Genomic DNA, 18,059 nt, shown 5'->3' with positions numbered 1-18,059 from the left:
ATCCCATATCAACTGGATTAGGGCTATTACCTATCAAGGGGCCTGAACCAGTATAATCTTTGTTTTTTGCCTGCTTGATGTCGTATTACGTAGATCCTTGTACCAGCGTACCCCAATACCCTCTATATCCGGTCTACGGGTATCCCCCATTGACACTGACCATCAAGGAAAAAAGATTTTCGAGTACAAAATGAATTTCCCAAATCTGCTGCCCATGCTCAAGCTCCGCCATCGGATGCGCTACCCATGCCCCAAGCCATCGCCGAATTTGCTGCCTGCCTCCAGCGACCGAGCTCCACCGCCTGTGGCAACCCCACCACCTTGAGCCTCCAGATCCACCACCCAGGCCCTGAGCCACCACCTGTCCCTCTGCTTGATCTGGGAGAGGGGAGGGGATTGGAGGTGCTGCCGGAACCTTCTCAAGGCCTAGCTGTCGTCATGGTAGCCGCCGCCGGATCCACCTCCTCCACCGTCACCTGCCCTTCTCCTTCACCACCGGGGCGACGGATCTAGCAGTTCCGAGCACCACCGCCGCCGTTGCCGACGGATCCATCCCCTCCACTGTCACTGTCGCTGGCTAGATGCGGGAGAGGGAGGGGAGGCGGGTATGCCAAATCCGGATCTATGTCCTTGCTTGTCACTTAAGAGCTCCGCTTGCAAAAAGAACTCTATTTTTGCAAGTAGATCTCTTAATTGACAACCAACGAAAATTAATTTGGGTTGGCGGTTGGTTACCGAAATCCCCATCAAGTATTTTTGGGTTGGCGGTTGGTTACCGAAATCCCCATCAAGTATTTTTTAAAACCGTGTGCTCATTAAACCTGCTAGTAAAACTAAAAGGGCGATGCTATGGAAAATGATTTTTTAAGTACTGTAAGGGTGTTTTCAATTTACTATCATTTTCAACCTGCAAAACATTTTTACAGCCAATGGTATTGCAACAAACAAAATATGAAAAACCCAATACTATCGTACCAAAATTTAGTAATTTAAGAGGGTTTCGCCCTTAGAAACTCTGCAAAACTTTAATAAGGGTTCGAACAAAATAAAACCACCAAAATTACCAAAATTTGACATTTTAGTGTGATTAAAAATGACAGCATAAACTAAACCGGATCTAGTATGCAACTCAGGCCCTGTTTAGTTCCCAAACAAAAATTTTTCACCCTGTCACATCAAATGTTTGGACACATTTATGTAATAGACAAAAAAATAATTACACAGATTACGTGTAAATTGCGTGACAAATCTTTTAAGCCTAATTACGTCATGTTGACACTGTGGTGCTACAATAAACATCTGCTAATGACAGATTAATTAGGTTTAATAAATTCGTCTCGTAGTTTACAGGCGGAATCTGTAATTTATTTATTATTAGACTACGTTTAATACTTTAAATATGTATCCGTATCCAATATAACACGCTAAAATTTTTTGTCACGCGAACTAAATAGGGCCTCACTTTCCATTTTCTTCTCCGTTTGAAACAGGCAAAAACCTTTGCGTGTGAGCGTGTCAGACAGGCGCAAGAAGGTTCATTTCGAATTTTGTAGATGGAAACATGCATGGTAGGAGTACAGAATATCCCCCCACCCAGGCAAGTAACCGCCGAGCTAACCATCGATCGATGGAGCCAAGCCAACTAGGGTTTCCAAAGCCCCAAATGCAACGTATACTCCACTACGTACTCGACTTCCATTTCATCACGCATCCACGGTCAAGAACAGCTGGCGCGGAATCCAATAATCCAACGCACATATACACGGAATCGAAAGGTTGGAGATGCCAACCGTTGTCTGTACGAGACCAAAATCATTGGCCACCAACCAGCCACAGCCGCCCAACCGAACTGATCAACCCATGCGAAACACCCATGTTAATACTACTGCTAAGAGCAACCCGCAATGGTAAAGTAAGGCGCTATCTATAAAACATGTATATCTCAGCAATAGACTAGATTAATAGTAAACCACTTCAATGGTATGTCTACATGGGTATCTATAGCTCTCTAATCCATTGCCTCATTTTTCTCTATAGACTATCTTCAAGTTAGTAGATAGTTTTGCTCTCTCTCTTCATTTAATCTCTTCCAAGTAGAAAAATATGTTGACATGGATCTCTTATAGAGAGTCTATAGATAACCATTGTGGGTGCCCTAATAGTAGCAGAACAGGGGCTGGAAGGGCCAATTGATGATGCTAATGACGCCCTAATCCTGGATTATTAATGTAACCAAACTCATCATTGCTAATTATTAGTAACCGCCAGCCATATGCATATGCACCCAGGCTGCATCCTTGCATTGCATGCCACCGAACTCGATCATGTTTGTTGTGTTTATATATATGCTCTTTTCCTATTGCTAAGTAAGGGATATAAGTGGTCAACTCGTAAACCTACTTAGAGCAAATTTAATAGTAAACCCCACTACTAGCTCCAATTCATTTATAGCCAATCTAATAGCCAATTCATACAATAGTTGCTTACTATACTACTAATATATGGTCCCACCTGTTATACACACATTGCGTCTTGGAGTCCGTGCTGCAGCTGGCTACAGATCTGTAGCCCGCTGCTCTTCTCTCTCATCTTTTATCTCATTAAAATATGTTTACAGCTGGCTAATAGCCTGCTATTGTATCTGCTCTTATAGATAAAATTAGTAGGCAACCTGCGGATTAACTCACGGTTACCTACTAATTTGATCTATTAATGGTTTTAAGGGTCGATCCACTTGATGCGATACGCCAGGTCACAATGTGGAAACCTGCGGATTACCATTTATTTAACATATAAATAGGTTTATGAGTTAGCCCGTTTGTATGCCTAGCTAATTTTGTACACTGATCCGATCGAAAAGAAAAGAAGGAAAGCTAGCGCACTGTTAGGTTCTTTAAAGACCAAAAGGTTAATACAGTGCACCATCAATTTAAATATTTTTATTTTGTTGTTCGATGTCGAACAATATTGACTTAAAAAAATCAATTGTTTTATCAAATGTGGACAGACTAACAAGGACTTTGCAGTAAGAACAACACAAGGCAAATGAACAATTTTTTTTTACTGCTAACAGAACTGATTTTACTTCTACATGACCCAAGGGAAAAGGCAGGTACTAACATTAGACCTAGAACAATCATTCCATCGGCCATTCCTACCGTCAGAGAGTCTTAAGAAAAGAAAAAACTGTCAGAAAGTTGAGTCAGGTTACTCACATGACCATGAACGGTGGCAGCCAGCAGCCGATCGATCGAGGACGCACAGCTCTGCGCTGAGACACGCGACTGCTCGATTGAAATCGAACTACGGTTCCCTGAATTTGGCTCAGTGATCTCTCATAAATTAGATTTATTTAATTTTTAGAAAACTTCTATGCATATGGTTTTCATAAGGCATATCGTTTATCAGTTTAAAAAGTAGCATATGCCAATAGTGAGATGTTCATGATGATTTCGTTAATATTAAAATATACTGATTCATTGTTTCAGATGCGCTAATAAAAGTAAGATAGTATTACCATGTTTTTTTAAAGAGAAAAAATGTACTTCCTCCGTACTTATAAAGGAATTGAAGTCGTTTTGGACAGCGACTCGATCTACAAAACACAACTTTGACTTTTTATTTCTATAAAAATATTTATTGAAAAGTGATATATGTACTACCTCCGTCCCAAAATATAACAATTTTTAGCTAAAAATGTTTATATTTTAGGACGAAGGAAGTATACTTTTATGAAAGTATTTTTCAAGACAAATCTATTCATATAATTTTTATATTTTCAAACTCAACAACTTAAGAGTTATTTATAATTTATATTCTTAAGATTTGACTCAAATATTATTTTAAACGATTTTTTTTTTAAAAAAATATGGAGGGAGTATATATGCTTAAAAAAACGATCGAACGCACGCGTCACCCGGTCACTCTGAATCTGACCAAGGCGGCGCCGGAAACGGAGCCGCGGATTGAAACGAGATTTCGGGGGAGAGGAGCAACGGCAGCCACGGTGGCAAGCGGCAGCGTAGCCAGCGAGGCCACGTGGTCGGCGGTCTCCTCCGTCCCAGCGCCGGGCCCCACCCACCCCTCCCCCGCCAGTCCACCAACACGACCGTTGCCTCCTCCCCCTCGCCACGCTCCAGCGCCGCACGGCATCGGTGGCCGTGAGGTGGGGACCGCGCTCGTTTGTGGGGCCCACCTGTCAGCGCGTGGGGATGGGCAGCACGTATCACGCATCAATCTTGGGACACCGAGGCGGGCGCGAGGCCAGACCCGACCGGCAACTGAACTGGCAGCGCATTGCCAGCTGTGCCTGCCAACTGTGCCACGCGCTCTGCCCCCGTAGGTCTGGGATATTTACGCCATTTGCCACTGGTGACTTGCCTGATTAGCAGAACAGAGATGGGATCTCCGTGCTGAAGATTAGTAAAAGCATTGTGATAGTTATTTGATTATTATTTAGAGATGTAGGGGCAGTTCAGATTGATGCTATTTTTAACTATATCATTTTTTTAAGTAAAGGTGTAAAAAAAATTGTACATTTAGTTTGTTGCCAAATTTAATAATACATAAGAAATCCTATCATCTTGCCAATACTAAAATTTAGTGATGTTTATTTTAGCTACAATCTGAACAGCCCGTAATGGTAACAATTGAAAGCAAATTCATCATGTACTATAACTTTTGTGACATCAGTACTATGCTAGTACCATATTTTCATCATTAAATCTACAATTAGCACATAACGGAGATTGGATCTCCGTGCTAAAGATTAGTAAAAGCACTATAATAATGTTATAGACTTAATTGTTTGATTATGTAGAGTTGTAATGATAACAGTTAAAACCAAATATATTACCTACCATAAGTACGTAGTACTAGTGCTTTGTACCATTATCGGTTTTGTTCACATTTTGATCATCTCCTGCGGTTTCTGCAATCTTAAATCTTGTAGTCATACCAGCTTATAAACCCATTCCAGACTAAACTTAGCATCATATGAATCTGGACACGTTTACGATAGAAGGGAGTCTAATAAACATTGCACATAATCAGTACGTAGACCGGAGGGCAAATTGGTCATGTAGGCCAACACACATTCTAATCATCATCGGGCGGTTCACCATCCTGCAGAAGCTCTGCTGGCCTCCGGCCCTGGCCCTGGCTGGAATTCCGCCCAATTATTAGCGGCCAGTGGCATTCCCGCAATTCCTGACCTCTTCTGCTGCCCCTCCCCCCCTCCATTTCTATAACTGCAGCCACCCCAGCGGCGCCCATCAAATTCTGCAAAAACCACAGGCCGCACAGCCACAGCAGCGTCCACTTCACGTTCCATCATCTCCTCTACCTCCAACCACATCGTTGCTTAGCCTCGCCACCGCCGCCGCCGCCGCCGATCAGTGGTAGATCGATCGATCTAGCCGGCCATGGATTACTGGAAGACCAAGGTTCTGCCGAAGATTAAGGTCGTCTTCGCCAAGGGCGGCAACGCCAAGAAGGCTGCCGCCGCCGAACTCATCAAGTCGTTTGATGAATCTAAGGTACGCCGCCGCCGCCGCCGCCGTCGTTTGATTCGTCTGGTCGATCGATCTGGTTGATTGCGATGAGATGCTGATGATTGTGGTGGTGGTGGTGCAGGAGGGGATCAACGGCGAGTTCGAGGAGAAGAAGGCTGACCTCCAGCCCAAGGTCGTCGAGATCTACGAGGCTGCTCCTGCGCCGCTCAAGGTAAATATAATTCAGAAACTAATCACACGCCAACCGTATCATCCGTCCTACTAATTCAGTAGTTAATTAACTCGATCAGTGCTGCCAACTGCACGTATTAGTTTGCGGTAATTGAGACTTAGGCCCATCTAATCATGCAACTAATGAAGTGATGATCCTGATGTATCGATGCTTGGCTGCATCATGCTGCATGCGTTCTGTACGTCTAGTCGCCCTCGCTGGCTCAGTGATGAGCAGTGATGCGTCATGCATATGCATGTACCCTACACATATGAGTAGTGATCAGTAAAAGACTGCCAGCCAGCTAGCTTAGCTTAGCTCATACTATCTGCCAAGTTTACAGCTAATTAAGTATAGGTCACTGAAACATTTGATGTGTCCATGGTTGGCAGGTTCTGATCAAGGACAGGGCCAAGGTGTCCGGGATCAAGAAGAACTCCGCCGCCGTCACCAAGTTCGTCGACGATCTCGCCAAAATCGGTAATATATAATCAACAAACACATCTCATCAAATTCTTTTTTAATATAATTTCGCTGATCATTAATTAGCTACGTGAAATTTTCATGGTGGATTGATCAGAGTTCCCCGGAGCGAAGCAACTGAGCGAGGGGATCGCCAAGGTCGGCCCGGCGCTGCTCTCCGGCCCGGTGTTCGCCACCTTCGAGAAGGTCTCCACGTTGCTCCCCGCCGACGAGGAGGAGATCAAGCCCAAGGAGGCTACGGCCGCCGCCGCCGAAGAGGAGAAGAAGGAGGAAGCCGCCGCCGCCGCCGCCGCCACCGACGCCGCCGGCGAGGAGAAGAAGGAAGAAGCCGAGGAGAAGAAAGAAGAAGAGGCCGCCGCCCCCGCCGACGAGCCAGCTGCAGCCGCCGGTGAGAGCGCACCTGCCGCCGCCGAGGCCGAGCCCCCAGTCGAGGCCGCAGCGACGCCGGCGGCCGCTGAGGCGGCGCCGGCGAAGGCCGAGGAGGAGGAGGCACCAAAGGCCTAACTAGCTATAGCTAGCTAGGGTTCATCGCCGCCATTATTGATGGACGCCTCAAGCCCTAGCTAGAGAGGGATGATCGATGTCGTCGTTGTGCCATGTCACCAGTCACCACCACCATTCTTTGCTCTTACACATATGCATGATGATGCAGATATTCCATTATTGTTGTTCATTATTTTTCTCTACCATTTCTTCCCCTCTTTATGGTTAGACGTGTAAGCCTATAATTTTTGTCTGTACTTAAATTAATTATATGCAGTGTGAGGACATGTATGTATGGCATCTGTATATTATCGCCAGTTTTGTTCATCTTGGAAGCATATGCATTATTAATTCATTGATTGGTTATTGTTCTTTCTTTCATGATATATCTCTATAAATATTCTGAAAATTTCAAAAGGTTTGCACAATCTTTTCTTGCACATATGTCCATGTATGTGTGCAGTTGTTAACATGTACCATTGAGGCATTGACACAATGAATCGGTGCTGTGTTGATCTGTTTCTTTAGCGTTGGGCATGCAACAATGTAAGGGGATGGATGGGGCCCAGTGGTCATGTGCTCCGTGAGTTGTTGTTTTCCGGGCCTGACTGCTTCGTGTTGGATCTTCTGTGGTCTACTGCTGGACTGGGCCATGTATGCGTGCCAGTTTAGTGAGGGCCCACTTTGTCGGGGCATGGTGCATGTGCCACCGTGCAGCCTTGGATACCTACTCCAGCTATGCCATGGATCTTGCTGACTCGACCAAACTTTGGAAATGGCCTATTTTCAGTGTAAGAATATGTATAAGTTGGGGGGGATGACAGGTGGGATATTCAACCGTTGGAAAGCCACACTTCAGTGCATGCATAGCCGTTCAGACAGCTACAATCGTATACAGTACTCTAATTTGATCCACGGTACTCTGAATATGGTATATGGTATATGAAAAAAATATCATTATAGTTCGCGTTATTGGTTGGATGTCACTGAAAAATTTTAAAATTGAAACTATGTCACTCCCATCACTATTTTTGTCCTCCTCTCTCATGTCGTCATCCTCACCGTCACCAGTAGATGACGCACATCGCCGTGGAGAAGTAGCAGCGGCGGCGGCGGTGGCGGCGATGGCAGCACTCCGGCGTGTGTTGATATTTCTTAAAGTCATTACTAGGAATATAGTAATTCCCAGCAATGACTCTTGAAACATTACTCGGTATTCTTTACGGTTACAGATATAATCTGCAGGCATACGGATATACCGCTGTAACATTTCACCGGAAATATTCCAAGGTATATATCGTATTTATTTAATCACAAGGGATGATATGATAAGAGAGTACTATGCTGATAATTTATATCACTTATATAGATCAAAGTCTAATTCATGGGTTAATTGATTCAAGAATATGGTAGGTTGACACACAAAAGAAACTAACCAGAATACTTTTATTAAAATAATAATCTAAACTAAGTGGAGAAAAAATAAGAAAAAAATAATTTCTGAACTCTAGTATAGTCATTTTAGTCTACACTTGCTATTTTACAATTATGCAGCCAATATCCCTAACTATGCCCTCCTGGTATATCGAGAAACCACCCCTAATTGTCGAGTTCCTTACGATAACCCGTCGTGGCCATCCAACCGGTAATGAATACGGAGGAGTACCCACACCAGGAAATTCTCTTATATTATATACGCATGTGGAGGAATACTCGTACTGAGCTGTCACCATCAGCGGCCTACCTGTATATAGACCCGTGGCATATAACCCTATTTAATGATATCTGATAATCTAAGCATTGCGCTTACATTATTAAATACTACTCTACATCTTTGCAGATCACATAGAGCAATATATAAATGAACATTAAACCAATACCATTGCATATCTCCAGTAAGCTAGCTACATAATTATTACGAGACAAGTATAAGCTAAAGCCGGTACTCGAATAATTATATAAATGAAGTAAAGGACCGAAACTATGACAAGAAGAATAATTTATTAATGAATTAAGTCTTACAAGAGAGAGAAGAGCTACTAAAGCCTTATCCGAAATCTCCGGAAGACTTCAAAAACTAAGAGACTGTTCTAATTCTACTCCACTAGCACTAGAACAAAGTAAATAAACTAGAGAGAGCTCTTGATTGCTTCTTCTTGGTGTGTGTTGGAGTGGAGAAGGTGAGCTCCTTTTATAGGGTTCATATGACAGTTGTGGAATTGTCAGAAATGCCCCGCAACCGTCTTTGAGAAGCTATCATGGAATTGTCAGAAAGGGCCTGATGGCGGTTCGGCTTGGTTCAACCGAACCCTGGGCCCCACCTCCTGGCCTATCCTTTGTCCAGGAGGCTGACTGGTGGGTCCTTATGGCGGTTATGACCCATTTTATGGCGGTTTCACCTGACCTATGGGCCCTTCAATACTTGTACTTGCGACTGATTGGTCGGAGGTGTGTCTTTGATGTTATTTTCTTTTATTCTTCCTCCGATTATGTGAAGTTCTCCTGCAAACAATATTTTGCCAAGTATAAATGGAAATAGATTATTCTTAAACAAATATGCATGAAGCATTGCTAGTTCTCCTTTATTTTTGGATATATTGACGGTTGGAATTGGTCTATAACGACCGTCAATAACAATCCGTTGGCATTTCTGGTACATGCTACTTGTTAAGGGCTTGTTTGGCAGAGTTCCAACTCCAGTTCTGGAGCCCAATCAAACGGTTTCAGTTCCACCAAAAAAGGGAGCGGAGCGGGTTAAAGTGCTCTCACAAAATAAACTAAATAGGTGGAATTTGTTTTAGGCTGCTCCACAGCTTCACTTCAGATCCGACTCTTAGAGTTAAATTTAGGAGTTGGAGCCCTACTAAGCATGCCCTAAACCAAAACCTTCCATTGAGGCATTTACTATTTTGATAAATATCAATGGACGTTCACTACATAAATATTTGGTCAACCCTGTCTAAAGAATACCTCTACCCTTTTTAGGGGTAAACCAGCCCTAGTAACTTTTATATTTCATTAACTCCCAATAGGAATAAGTCCACTTTGACTCCCTTGAATAGAGGTCCAACATTCTAATTCATATATCGGTTATCTTTACCACCAAACTATTAAAATTGGTGTAATTTGCTTCTCTCGGCTGCTCTTGAGGGCGGTTTCGCTCATGTAGCACGTTGACTTGGTCCAACCTACTAAGTTATCAATGGGGCCCACATGCCTCCTTTCTTTCTCCTCTCCTCCACTTTCCCCACACCGCTGAGCTATCAGGGAGAGCCAGTGATGGCAGTCGTCGGCGGCACGATGGTGACGAGGAGTGTGACAGCAGTCGGCAATGGTGCATCGACGGTTTCGTCAGCCTCCCATCTCATTGCCACTATCATCCTCGTTCACACCTCCTCCTTCCTGATGAACGTGCCACATCAGCGAAAACCCACTCTCAAAACCATTAAGGGAGTCAAACTACACCTGTTTTAATAATTGGGAGGTCAAAATATCCAGCATTGCAGATCAGGGGTACGAACCAAATTAGACCTATATTTTGAGGTAGTCAAAGTGGACTTATTCCCTCCTAATACAATTGGGCAGGACAAAAGTGCCTCTCCATGCTAAAAGGAAAAGGTACATCGAAGGTACCTCAACTTGTCATCGAGTTACAAAATCGTCCCCCAACCGCAAAACCAGATATAGAACATCCCTCAACTTACAAAACCATTCACTTTAGGTCCTTCGGTGGTTTTGACCCCGGTTTTGTCTGACGTGGCAGCTGAGTCAGCGTGGGACCCACAAGGGCCCCACATGTTAGGGTGTCCACATCAGCGCCCCTCTCTTTCCCCTCTTTCTTTCTCTCTCCCTCTCTCACTTTTCACTTTTCTCCTCTCTTGGCAGCCGGCCGGCGGGCGGGGAGGAGGTCGCCGGGGCGAGGCGGGAGAAGGGGAGGGCGCCGGCTACGTGGGAGAAGGGGGGAGCACAGGTGTCATGCCCAGAAATTCACAAACAAGAATTTCTAAGCTGAATGTGCATTAAATCCCTGTCCAGGACCAGCCAGGGTATACAAACGATAATTGTTGACATACAGATCCACGTCTTACAAAAATATAAAAGATTACAAATGCAGCGGAAAAGATAAAACGAGCTAAACTTGGAAGCTTGACTTCTGCAACGGGCGACTCCACTCCACAGGCAACCCTTGACGGCAGCGACGAAACCAACCCTAACAAGACAGCTCCAACTAGGAAGATCTTCAGCTCTGGTGTGGGAGAAAAGAGAGCAAGACTGAGTACTACCCACTGTACTCAGCAAGTCATACCGGAAGAGGAGGTATGATGCAGGATATAACCAAAGGAGGCTAAGGGTTCATTTGCATAAAGCAGGCATTTAAAATCAGTAGTTGAAAGCAGTAAAAACAATTGTAGTAATTAATCAGTATTAACCAATCACTGTCCAACACTATACCACGTTGCAACAGGCCCAACCAACAATCTGAACTACACCAGTTCATTAAGCTAAACTAGGGGTGAGACTAATCACGGTGAATCTGATTGATCGCCCATAACCGCGGGCACGGCTATTCGAATAGTTTTACTCTGGCCAGAGGTGTACAACTGTACCCACAAGACACGTCGCCATGCCCCGAAGTATCACCATGATACTACAAAGGGGGAAATCGTGAAAAGACCCTTCGCATAACCCTCCCTAACCATCCACACTACGCTAAGGTTTCACCCCCACCCCTCAAAAGGCAGTGGTGAATCCGGAGTTGGGCAGTCCCCTCGTGCGCCGCGGTGAATCCGGCAGCTGGACAACCGGATACCCCGTCCAACCCAACTCCATCACGCCCACCCTCACCACCGGTGCCTAGGAAAGGGTCGAGCTATACTTCAGATCAAGCAGTTACCCACTCCCGCTTGTGGTAAGCACGGTAAGTCTCCCAGGGTTTCCAGCAAACCGGTCCTTAATTGCCATGGGTGCGACTAGCAAAACCATGCACCCACAGCCCACCATTCAGTGTATTTTAATTAACTAACACCATTGCGGTGGCACCAATACAAAGCTATGCTAATAGTCAAAGTCTATGTAATAATGTGATTCCCATTTGTGTACTACTTGAGCTAAGCATGACTAAGCATTTCCTAAACCAACATCTAGTCATTTTGACACCCAAATTATCAATGGCATAAGGTAAACAATATATGGCTGAGTAATAGGACTCATTCCACATGACATTGTAAAAGAATGCAACATTTAATAGAAATGCGGGATATTTGTAAATTGAGTACAATATGATCAATTGTAATGCATGACTTGCCTTGCTCTCGCACTGATGAGACCACAACAACGTCTTTGAGGAACCGCGGATTGACAAAACGGCCGAAATCTACGCGACAAACAAAGCACACAAGCGTGGGTGGCGGCTAGGCACGGCTCGGCTCGGCACAAAGCCGGCCGGCCGGCCATGGGGAGCGGCGGCGCACGGCCGATGCGGCGGCGCAGCCAAAGGCGGCGGTGCACGCGGGAAGGGGAAGAAAAGGAGGGGGGAGTCCTCACCGGCGACACAGCGGCCGGAGCGGGAGGCGAAGGCGGTGACGACGACCCGACGAGCAGAGGGGGCGGACAGGCGGCGACGACACCTAGAGGAGGGGAGGAGAGAAGTTAGGGCAGAGAGGACAACCACGGTAGCTTACATCGCCGGCCGAAAAGGGGCAAAAATGGTGGGCTCACCGGCGAGGCGAGGGAATCAGAGCTCCGGCGTCGTTCGGCGGCAAGCAAGTGGTGGCCAAGGTGCGGGCGGACTCGGTGAGCGCGACGGCGGCTCTAGCGGCGGTGGCGCGCGGCCGGAGATGGGCGGTGGCGGCGAAGCTCGGGTGTGGCGTGGGGAGAGCGGCGGAGTGCACGGGCGAGCGTGGCGAGAGCGGAAAAAGGTTGAGGGGGCTCGGGGGAGCGATTTATAGGTGCGGGAGGGGGCGGACGTGGCCGGGAAACCTCCCTATTTCGCCGGCGATGTGGGGGAGTGGGGAGGAAGAGAGAGAGAGGGGATTCAAAAATGAATCGCGCCTCTATGCGAGCTTGCACGCGTACGGGAGAGGTGTAGGAGGTGGGCGGCGACGTGGGGAGGCGCGGAGTGGGGTGGAGGAAGCGGGCGACGTGGGCGGCTGGAGCAGGCGGCGGCGGTTGCTGGCCTAGGCGCGGGCGGCTGGAGGTTAGGACGACCGACAGGTGGGCCCCACCTGTCGGCAACCCTAGGGAGGAAGGGAGGGGCACGGGCCGGCCCAAAAAGAAGGAGGGTGAGCGTGGCCGGGCAAGATGGACCGGGCCGACGGCCCAAGAAAGAAAAAGAAGGAAAAGGAGAAAGAGGAAAAAGGGAAATGAATTCCTGGGATTTAAAATATCGCGGTTAATGAATTTTAATTGGTTAAAATTATTTATAGGGCTATGAAAATTCCACTAAAAATCCTGTTAATCAATTGTGACATGTGGAACCCAAGAAAAAAAAATCCCATAATGCCCTTTCCAATTATTGAATGCATTTATTAATTAGGGATTTAGCTCTAGGTTAATTAAAACAATTTTTTCGGACGATTTATTTAACCAATTTTTAAAGCAAGAAAAAAGGGGGAAACTTCAGGGCGTGACAACGGGACACGACGGTGATGGCGGCCTCCAGTCTCCCCCAGCCTCAGCCCGTCTTCGCCACCGTGTGCCTCCGGTCTCCCCACCGGTGGCAAACTACCACCAGCACATCAAGCTGCAGTGAGGGCGGGCTCGAATGTGGCGGTTGCGTGGCTGGCCGAGGACCGGGCGTGGTCGGAGCAGCTGCTGCCGGAGACTTGCAAGCGCCGCCACCGCTGGGAGCTGGAGCGACAAGACGCAGGGACAGCGCGACGGCGGCGGCTCGCCAGGACCAAGCGCCGTCGTCGTCGGGAGCTGGAGCTGGAGTTGCGGGAGGCAGGGCACGGGAGGAAGGACAACGGCGGCGGCGGCGACAGCACGGGCCACGGCAGTAGCGGTGGCCTCCAGTCTCCCCTGGCCTCAGCCCTCTTCACCACCGTGCGCTTCTGGTGTCCCCGCCGGTGGCAAACCACCACCAACACACCAAGCTGCAGTGGGGACGGGCTCGAACGTGGCGGCGGCATGGCCGGCCGAAGACTACGCATTGTCAGAGTAGCCGCTGCCGGAGCCGTGCAAGCGCCGCCGCCGCCGGGAGCTGGAGCGGCAGGACGCATGGATAGGCACGACGACGGCGTCTTGCTGGGACCAAGATGTTTACACCCAAATTTGGCACCTAGGATTAAAATAGGAAAGATTGCCAAAATTTGGAAGTCTACCGGTTTCCTTCGAGTGGGCCGGTCTGACCGCCGTGTGTTGGGCGGTCAGACCACCGGTTGAGGGCCAGTCAGACCGGCGGTGTGTGGCCGGTCTGACCGGCAGGTCCGAGTCTAACTGTGTTTCATCGGGTCTCGAGGTTTTCTTGCTCGGGAAAGCATGTTTCGGGTTTCCTTTGGTTTCTACTCCGAGTTGGACGTGGAGGAGGGCCTGTAGAGGGCAAGACCAACCCCTATATAAGGGACATGGCCGGTTCATTGTAAAAAACCAATCTACAATCAATCAATCGAATCGTTTTTCATATTGCTTTTAGTTTTCTCTTAGTTTTTCCATCTTTGTCGGTTTGCGCCGTAAACCGTCCGCCGCCGCTGCGAGAGTGCGACATCTCTTTGTAGGTTTGTCCTGAAAACCTTCCGTTTTGCCCACGAGACGGGTAGTTATCTAGAAATCGGCTCCGCTAGCTAGTTTAGTTATCAAAACCCATCTAGGTTTAGCTCTTTGCTAGATCGAGGTGGTTGGCGACTCTAGGATCACCGCTTGTCAAAAAAAGTTGCCAACACAAGCACCGTCGTCGCCGGCTGCCGGACCAAGGGAGTCCTAACGCGCGCATACGCGCCGCGAACGGAACTCGTGCGTACGCTGCCCCCGTCACAAAGATGTGATTAGCACTAATGATGACGTGATTAGTGATTAGTGCTAATCATAATTAGTACCTAAAAACTTTTTCTTTTTTCTAATAGATTGAGAACTTTCAGGTTAGATTTGAAAATTTCAACTTAAGATTTAAACTTTAAAGTCAAATTTTGAAATCTTTCAACTTAAACTTTGAAAAATTTCAAGTCGAAATTTAAATTTGCAAGATAAATTTTGAAAACTTTCAATTCAGATTTAAAAACTTTCAACTCGAGATTTGACAACTTTCGACTCAGATTTGAAAACTTTCAACTCGAGATTTGAAAACTTTCAAGTTGGATTTGAAAACTTTCAACTCGAGATTTGAAAACTTTCAACTCCGATTTAAAAACTTTCATGTCGAGTTTTTAAATTTGCATTATAAAAAATATTTTTATTAAAATTATCTTATAATAGAAATTTTGATAACTTTCACTACATCCTAAATTAATTAAGATGAAAGCATAAAAAAAAAGAAAGATCGTATAGATGCATGCATGCATGTGTGTAATGCATCTGCACGACTGGAGACCGTGGTGCATGCATGCATGTGCAGTTGGCTTGCCACGTGCGCGCGACATAAGCAACTGGCGCGAGATAGCAATTGTGGCCGGACCACCTCTCCCGCCTCGCCCCGCCCCACCCCGCCGGTCTCCTCCCCATCCGTCAGTCGCCCTACCCAGAGTCCTAGACGAGAAGAGTAAGAGAGAAGAGGGGAAAGAAATAGGGTGACGATGTGGACACCCTGACATGTGGGGATCACGTTGGTCTCACGCTGACTCAGCTGCCACGTCAGACAAAATTATGGTCAAAACCACCGGAGGACCTAAAGTTAACGGATTTGTAAGTTGAGGGATGTCCTAAATCTGGTTTTGCGGTTGGGGGACGATTTTGTAACTCGATAAAAAGTTGAGGGACCTTTGGTGTACTTTTTCCATGCTAAAATCACCCGTTTGTTGTCGTGCTGCCTCACGATCCAATCTAGGAATAAGTCCACTTTGACTCCCTTAAAAGTGACCCGAATCTGATCGATGACCCTAAACCGTAAAACCGGATATCTCGACCCCCGAAATATAGAAACCGCTGCAATTTGACTCCCTTGGTGGTTTTGGAGGGCGATTTCGCTGACGTGGCGGTGTTGACCTAGTCTGTGGGGTTGACGTGGTGCTTAGGTGGCATTTGAATTAAAAACATATATGTGGGACCCGTTTGTCATTCACACACAAAAAATTATGGGGCCCAATGACATGTGGGCCCCACATGTCATCCTATCTCTTTCTTCTTCCTCCCCTCTTCCTCCCTTCTCTCTTTCTTTGTCTCTCTCTCCCCTTCGGCCGGTCGCGGGGAGCACGGGCTAGAGCGGCGGCGGGCGGGGGCTAGAGCGGTGGCGGCCGCCGGGAGTTGAAGCGGCAGCGCCGGTGGGTTGGAGCTAACGGCGGGTTCTGGAGCGGCAGCGGGCAGCTCGATGGCCGGCAAGGAGGCGGGAGAGGACGACAGCGCCGACGAGATCGAGCGGGGGGACGGCGGTAGACGGCTTCAGCGGGCCAAGATCTGGGAGCCGGCGTGGCCTAAGGGTGCTGGGGGGAGACCGGAGCCGATCTCCTTTATGGATCCACGCCGGCGACCTCCTCCACCCCTAGTCCTCACCTCCACCGACACAACGTCCTCACCGGGGGAACGAGCTCCCTGCTCCCTCCGCTGCCTCCCGCTGTCCGCGACAATAAGATCCGGCACTCTGGCCTTTTCGCCGATCGCAACAACAAGATTCGACATATGCGGCAGGCTCATGACATGGCTGATGTCGAGCCTGTCAAGATGGTTAGGGGCGAGGGCCGCCATCAAGCTACGCCATTCAGCATTGCAACGACGACGTCATCGAGTCATCGCTCGAGCTCGCTGCGTGGCTGTCAACTTCCGTGCCATCTAAGCGCCACGTCAACCTCACAGACTAGGTCAACACCGCCACGCCAGCACCGCGTCAGCGAAACAGCCCTCCAAAACCGCCAAGGGAGTCAAATTGCACCAGTTCCAATAGTTCGGGGGTCGAGATATTCGGTTTTGCCGTTTAGGGTCATGGATTAGATTCGGGTCACTTTGAAGGGAGTCAATGTGGACTTATTCCCCCAATCTAACCTGTTCCTGATCTTCAATGGCCCAACAAGCATTCACCGGCCCAACAAAGCCCGAATAGGAAAAGAAAAATGAAAAAGCAGGCACACGCACGCCGGTGGCGGCGGCGACCAGATCAGATCATCAGAGTAGAGCGCGGGAGCCGCTTGCGGTCTCTGGAATCTTCCAGCCACGCCCGCGCTCCCTCCCACTTCCCCGCCATTAAAAATCCCCAGCCCTCGCGCAAATCCCGCTCCAAAACCCTAGCCGCCACCCTCCCACTCACCCCCACCGCCGCCACCGCCGCCGCCAACCCCCAACCATGCAGCGCGCCGCCTCCCTCGCCCTCCGCCGCCTCGCCGCGGCCGCCCCACGCCCACCACCGGCGCATCTCGCCGTTGGGCCCGCCGCTCCCCGCCTGGCAGCGGCGGCGCCGCCATCCGCCGCCGTGGCGCGCTTCCTGCTCCACCCCGCGGGCGCGACCCCCGCGGCGCTGCACGCGCGGAGAGGGTACGCCGCCGCGGGGCGGAAGGCGAAGGCGGTGAGCGAGAGCGAGGACGAGGACGAGGACGATGAGTTTGAGGCCATGGGAAGCGACGGGGAGTTCGACGACGACCTCGACGAAGACTCCGACGACGACGACGAGGTGTCCGGCTTCGAAGATGACGACGACGACTGCAAGCCCGCGAAGAAGCGTGGGAGGCACTGAATCGCTCACCTCGGCTCGGCTCATGTATTGTTTGTTTGGTTTCTCACCGATTTCTTTCTTTAGAATCGAAGAATGAATTCGAGATAGAGCGAAAGGAAAATTAAACAATAATTAGTAGTAATAACATGGGAGGTGATTGGGTTTATCATGTTTTGAAGCAGAGAATTGCTGTAATTTTTTTTTGTTCCTTTGTCTGAAGGAGACCGAAGCTATCCGAGCATGTCAACTTCGTAATACATAAAAGGTTCAGTTTTGCACGGTTTCTGACAGAGATTTTGCTTGAATGTGTCGTGGTTTATTAGCCTTGGTTTTTTAAACCTGTGTGATCTACTCTGCCAAACTTGAAAGGCGAGTAACAAATCAAAACTTCTGTAAAATTCACAGTTCACTCTCATAGTCTCATGCCATTAAAGATCCTCCATGTTCTTGTTTGTGCCACTAAGGCAGATGAAAAAAAAAGGGATTGCTATATGGCATTCGAATGAAATTTGGGGAAGAAATCTTACAGATCTTGGACCATTGGATTCATGCCAAGATTCATGCATCGGCTTCTCTCCTC

General features: G+C 47.9%; 2 protein-coding genes across 2 annotated transcripts; both read left to right on the top strand.

Annotated features, from left to right (window-relative positions):
• Positions 1-5,275: 5,275 nt before the first annotated feature.
• On the top strand, positions 5,276-6,996 carry LOC4329036 (salt stress root protein RS1). Its single transcript, XM_015768497.3, has 4 exons — positions 5,276-5,537; positions 5,635-5,724; positions 6,117-6,204; positions 6,305-6,996. The coding sequence occupies exons 1-4, from the start codon at positions 5,424-5,426 to the stop codon at positions 6,709-6,711; spliced, it is 699 nt and encodes a 232-aa protein (XP_015623983.1). The 5' UTR covers positions 5,276-5,423; the 3' UTR covers positions 6,712-6,996.
• Positions 6,997-16,960: 9,964 nt separating this feature from the next.
• On the top strand, positions 16,961-17,769 carry LOC4329035 (uncharacterized). The gene has a single exon (XM_015768634.3). It carries the CDS (start codon positions 17,114-17,116, stop codon positions 17,498-17,500), a length of 387 nt encoding a protein of 128 aa, XP_015624120.1. The 5' UTR covers positions 16,961-17,113; the 3' UTR covers positions 17,501-17,769.
• The last annotated feature ends 290 nt before the right edge of the window (positions 17,770-18,059 follow it).

Source organism: Oryza sativa, chromosome 2 (genome assembly GCF_034140825.1).
Source record: "Oryza sativa Japonica Group chromosome 2, ASM3414082v1".
Taxonomy (NCBI): Eukaryota; Viridiplantae; Streptophyta; class Magnoliopsida; order Poales; family Poaceae; genus Oryza; species Oryza sativa.
This window is presented reverse-complemented; position numbering and strand designations above follow the sequence as displayed.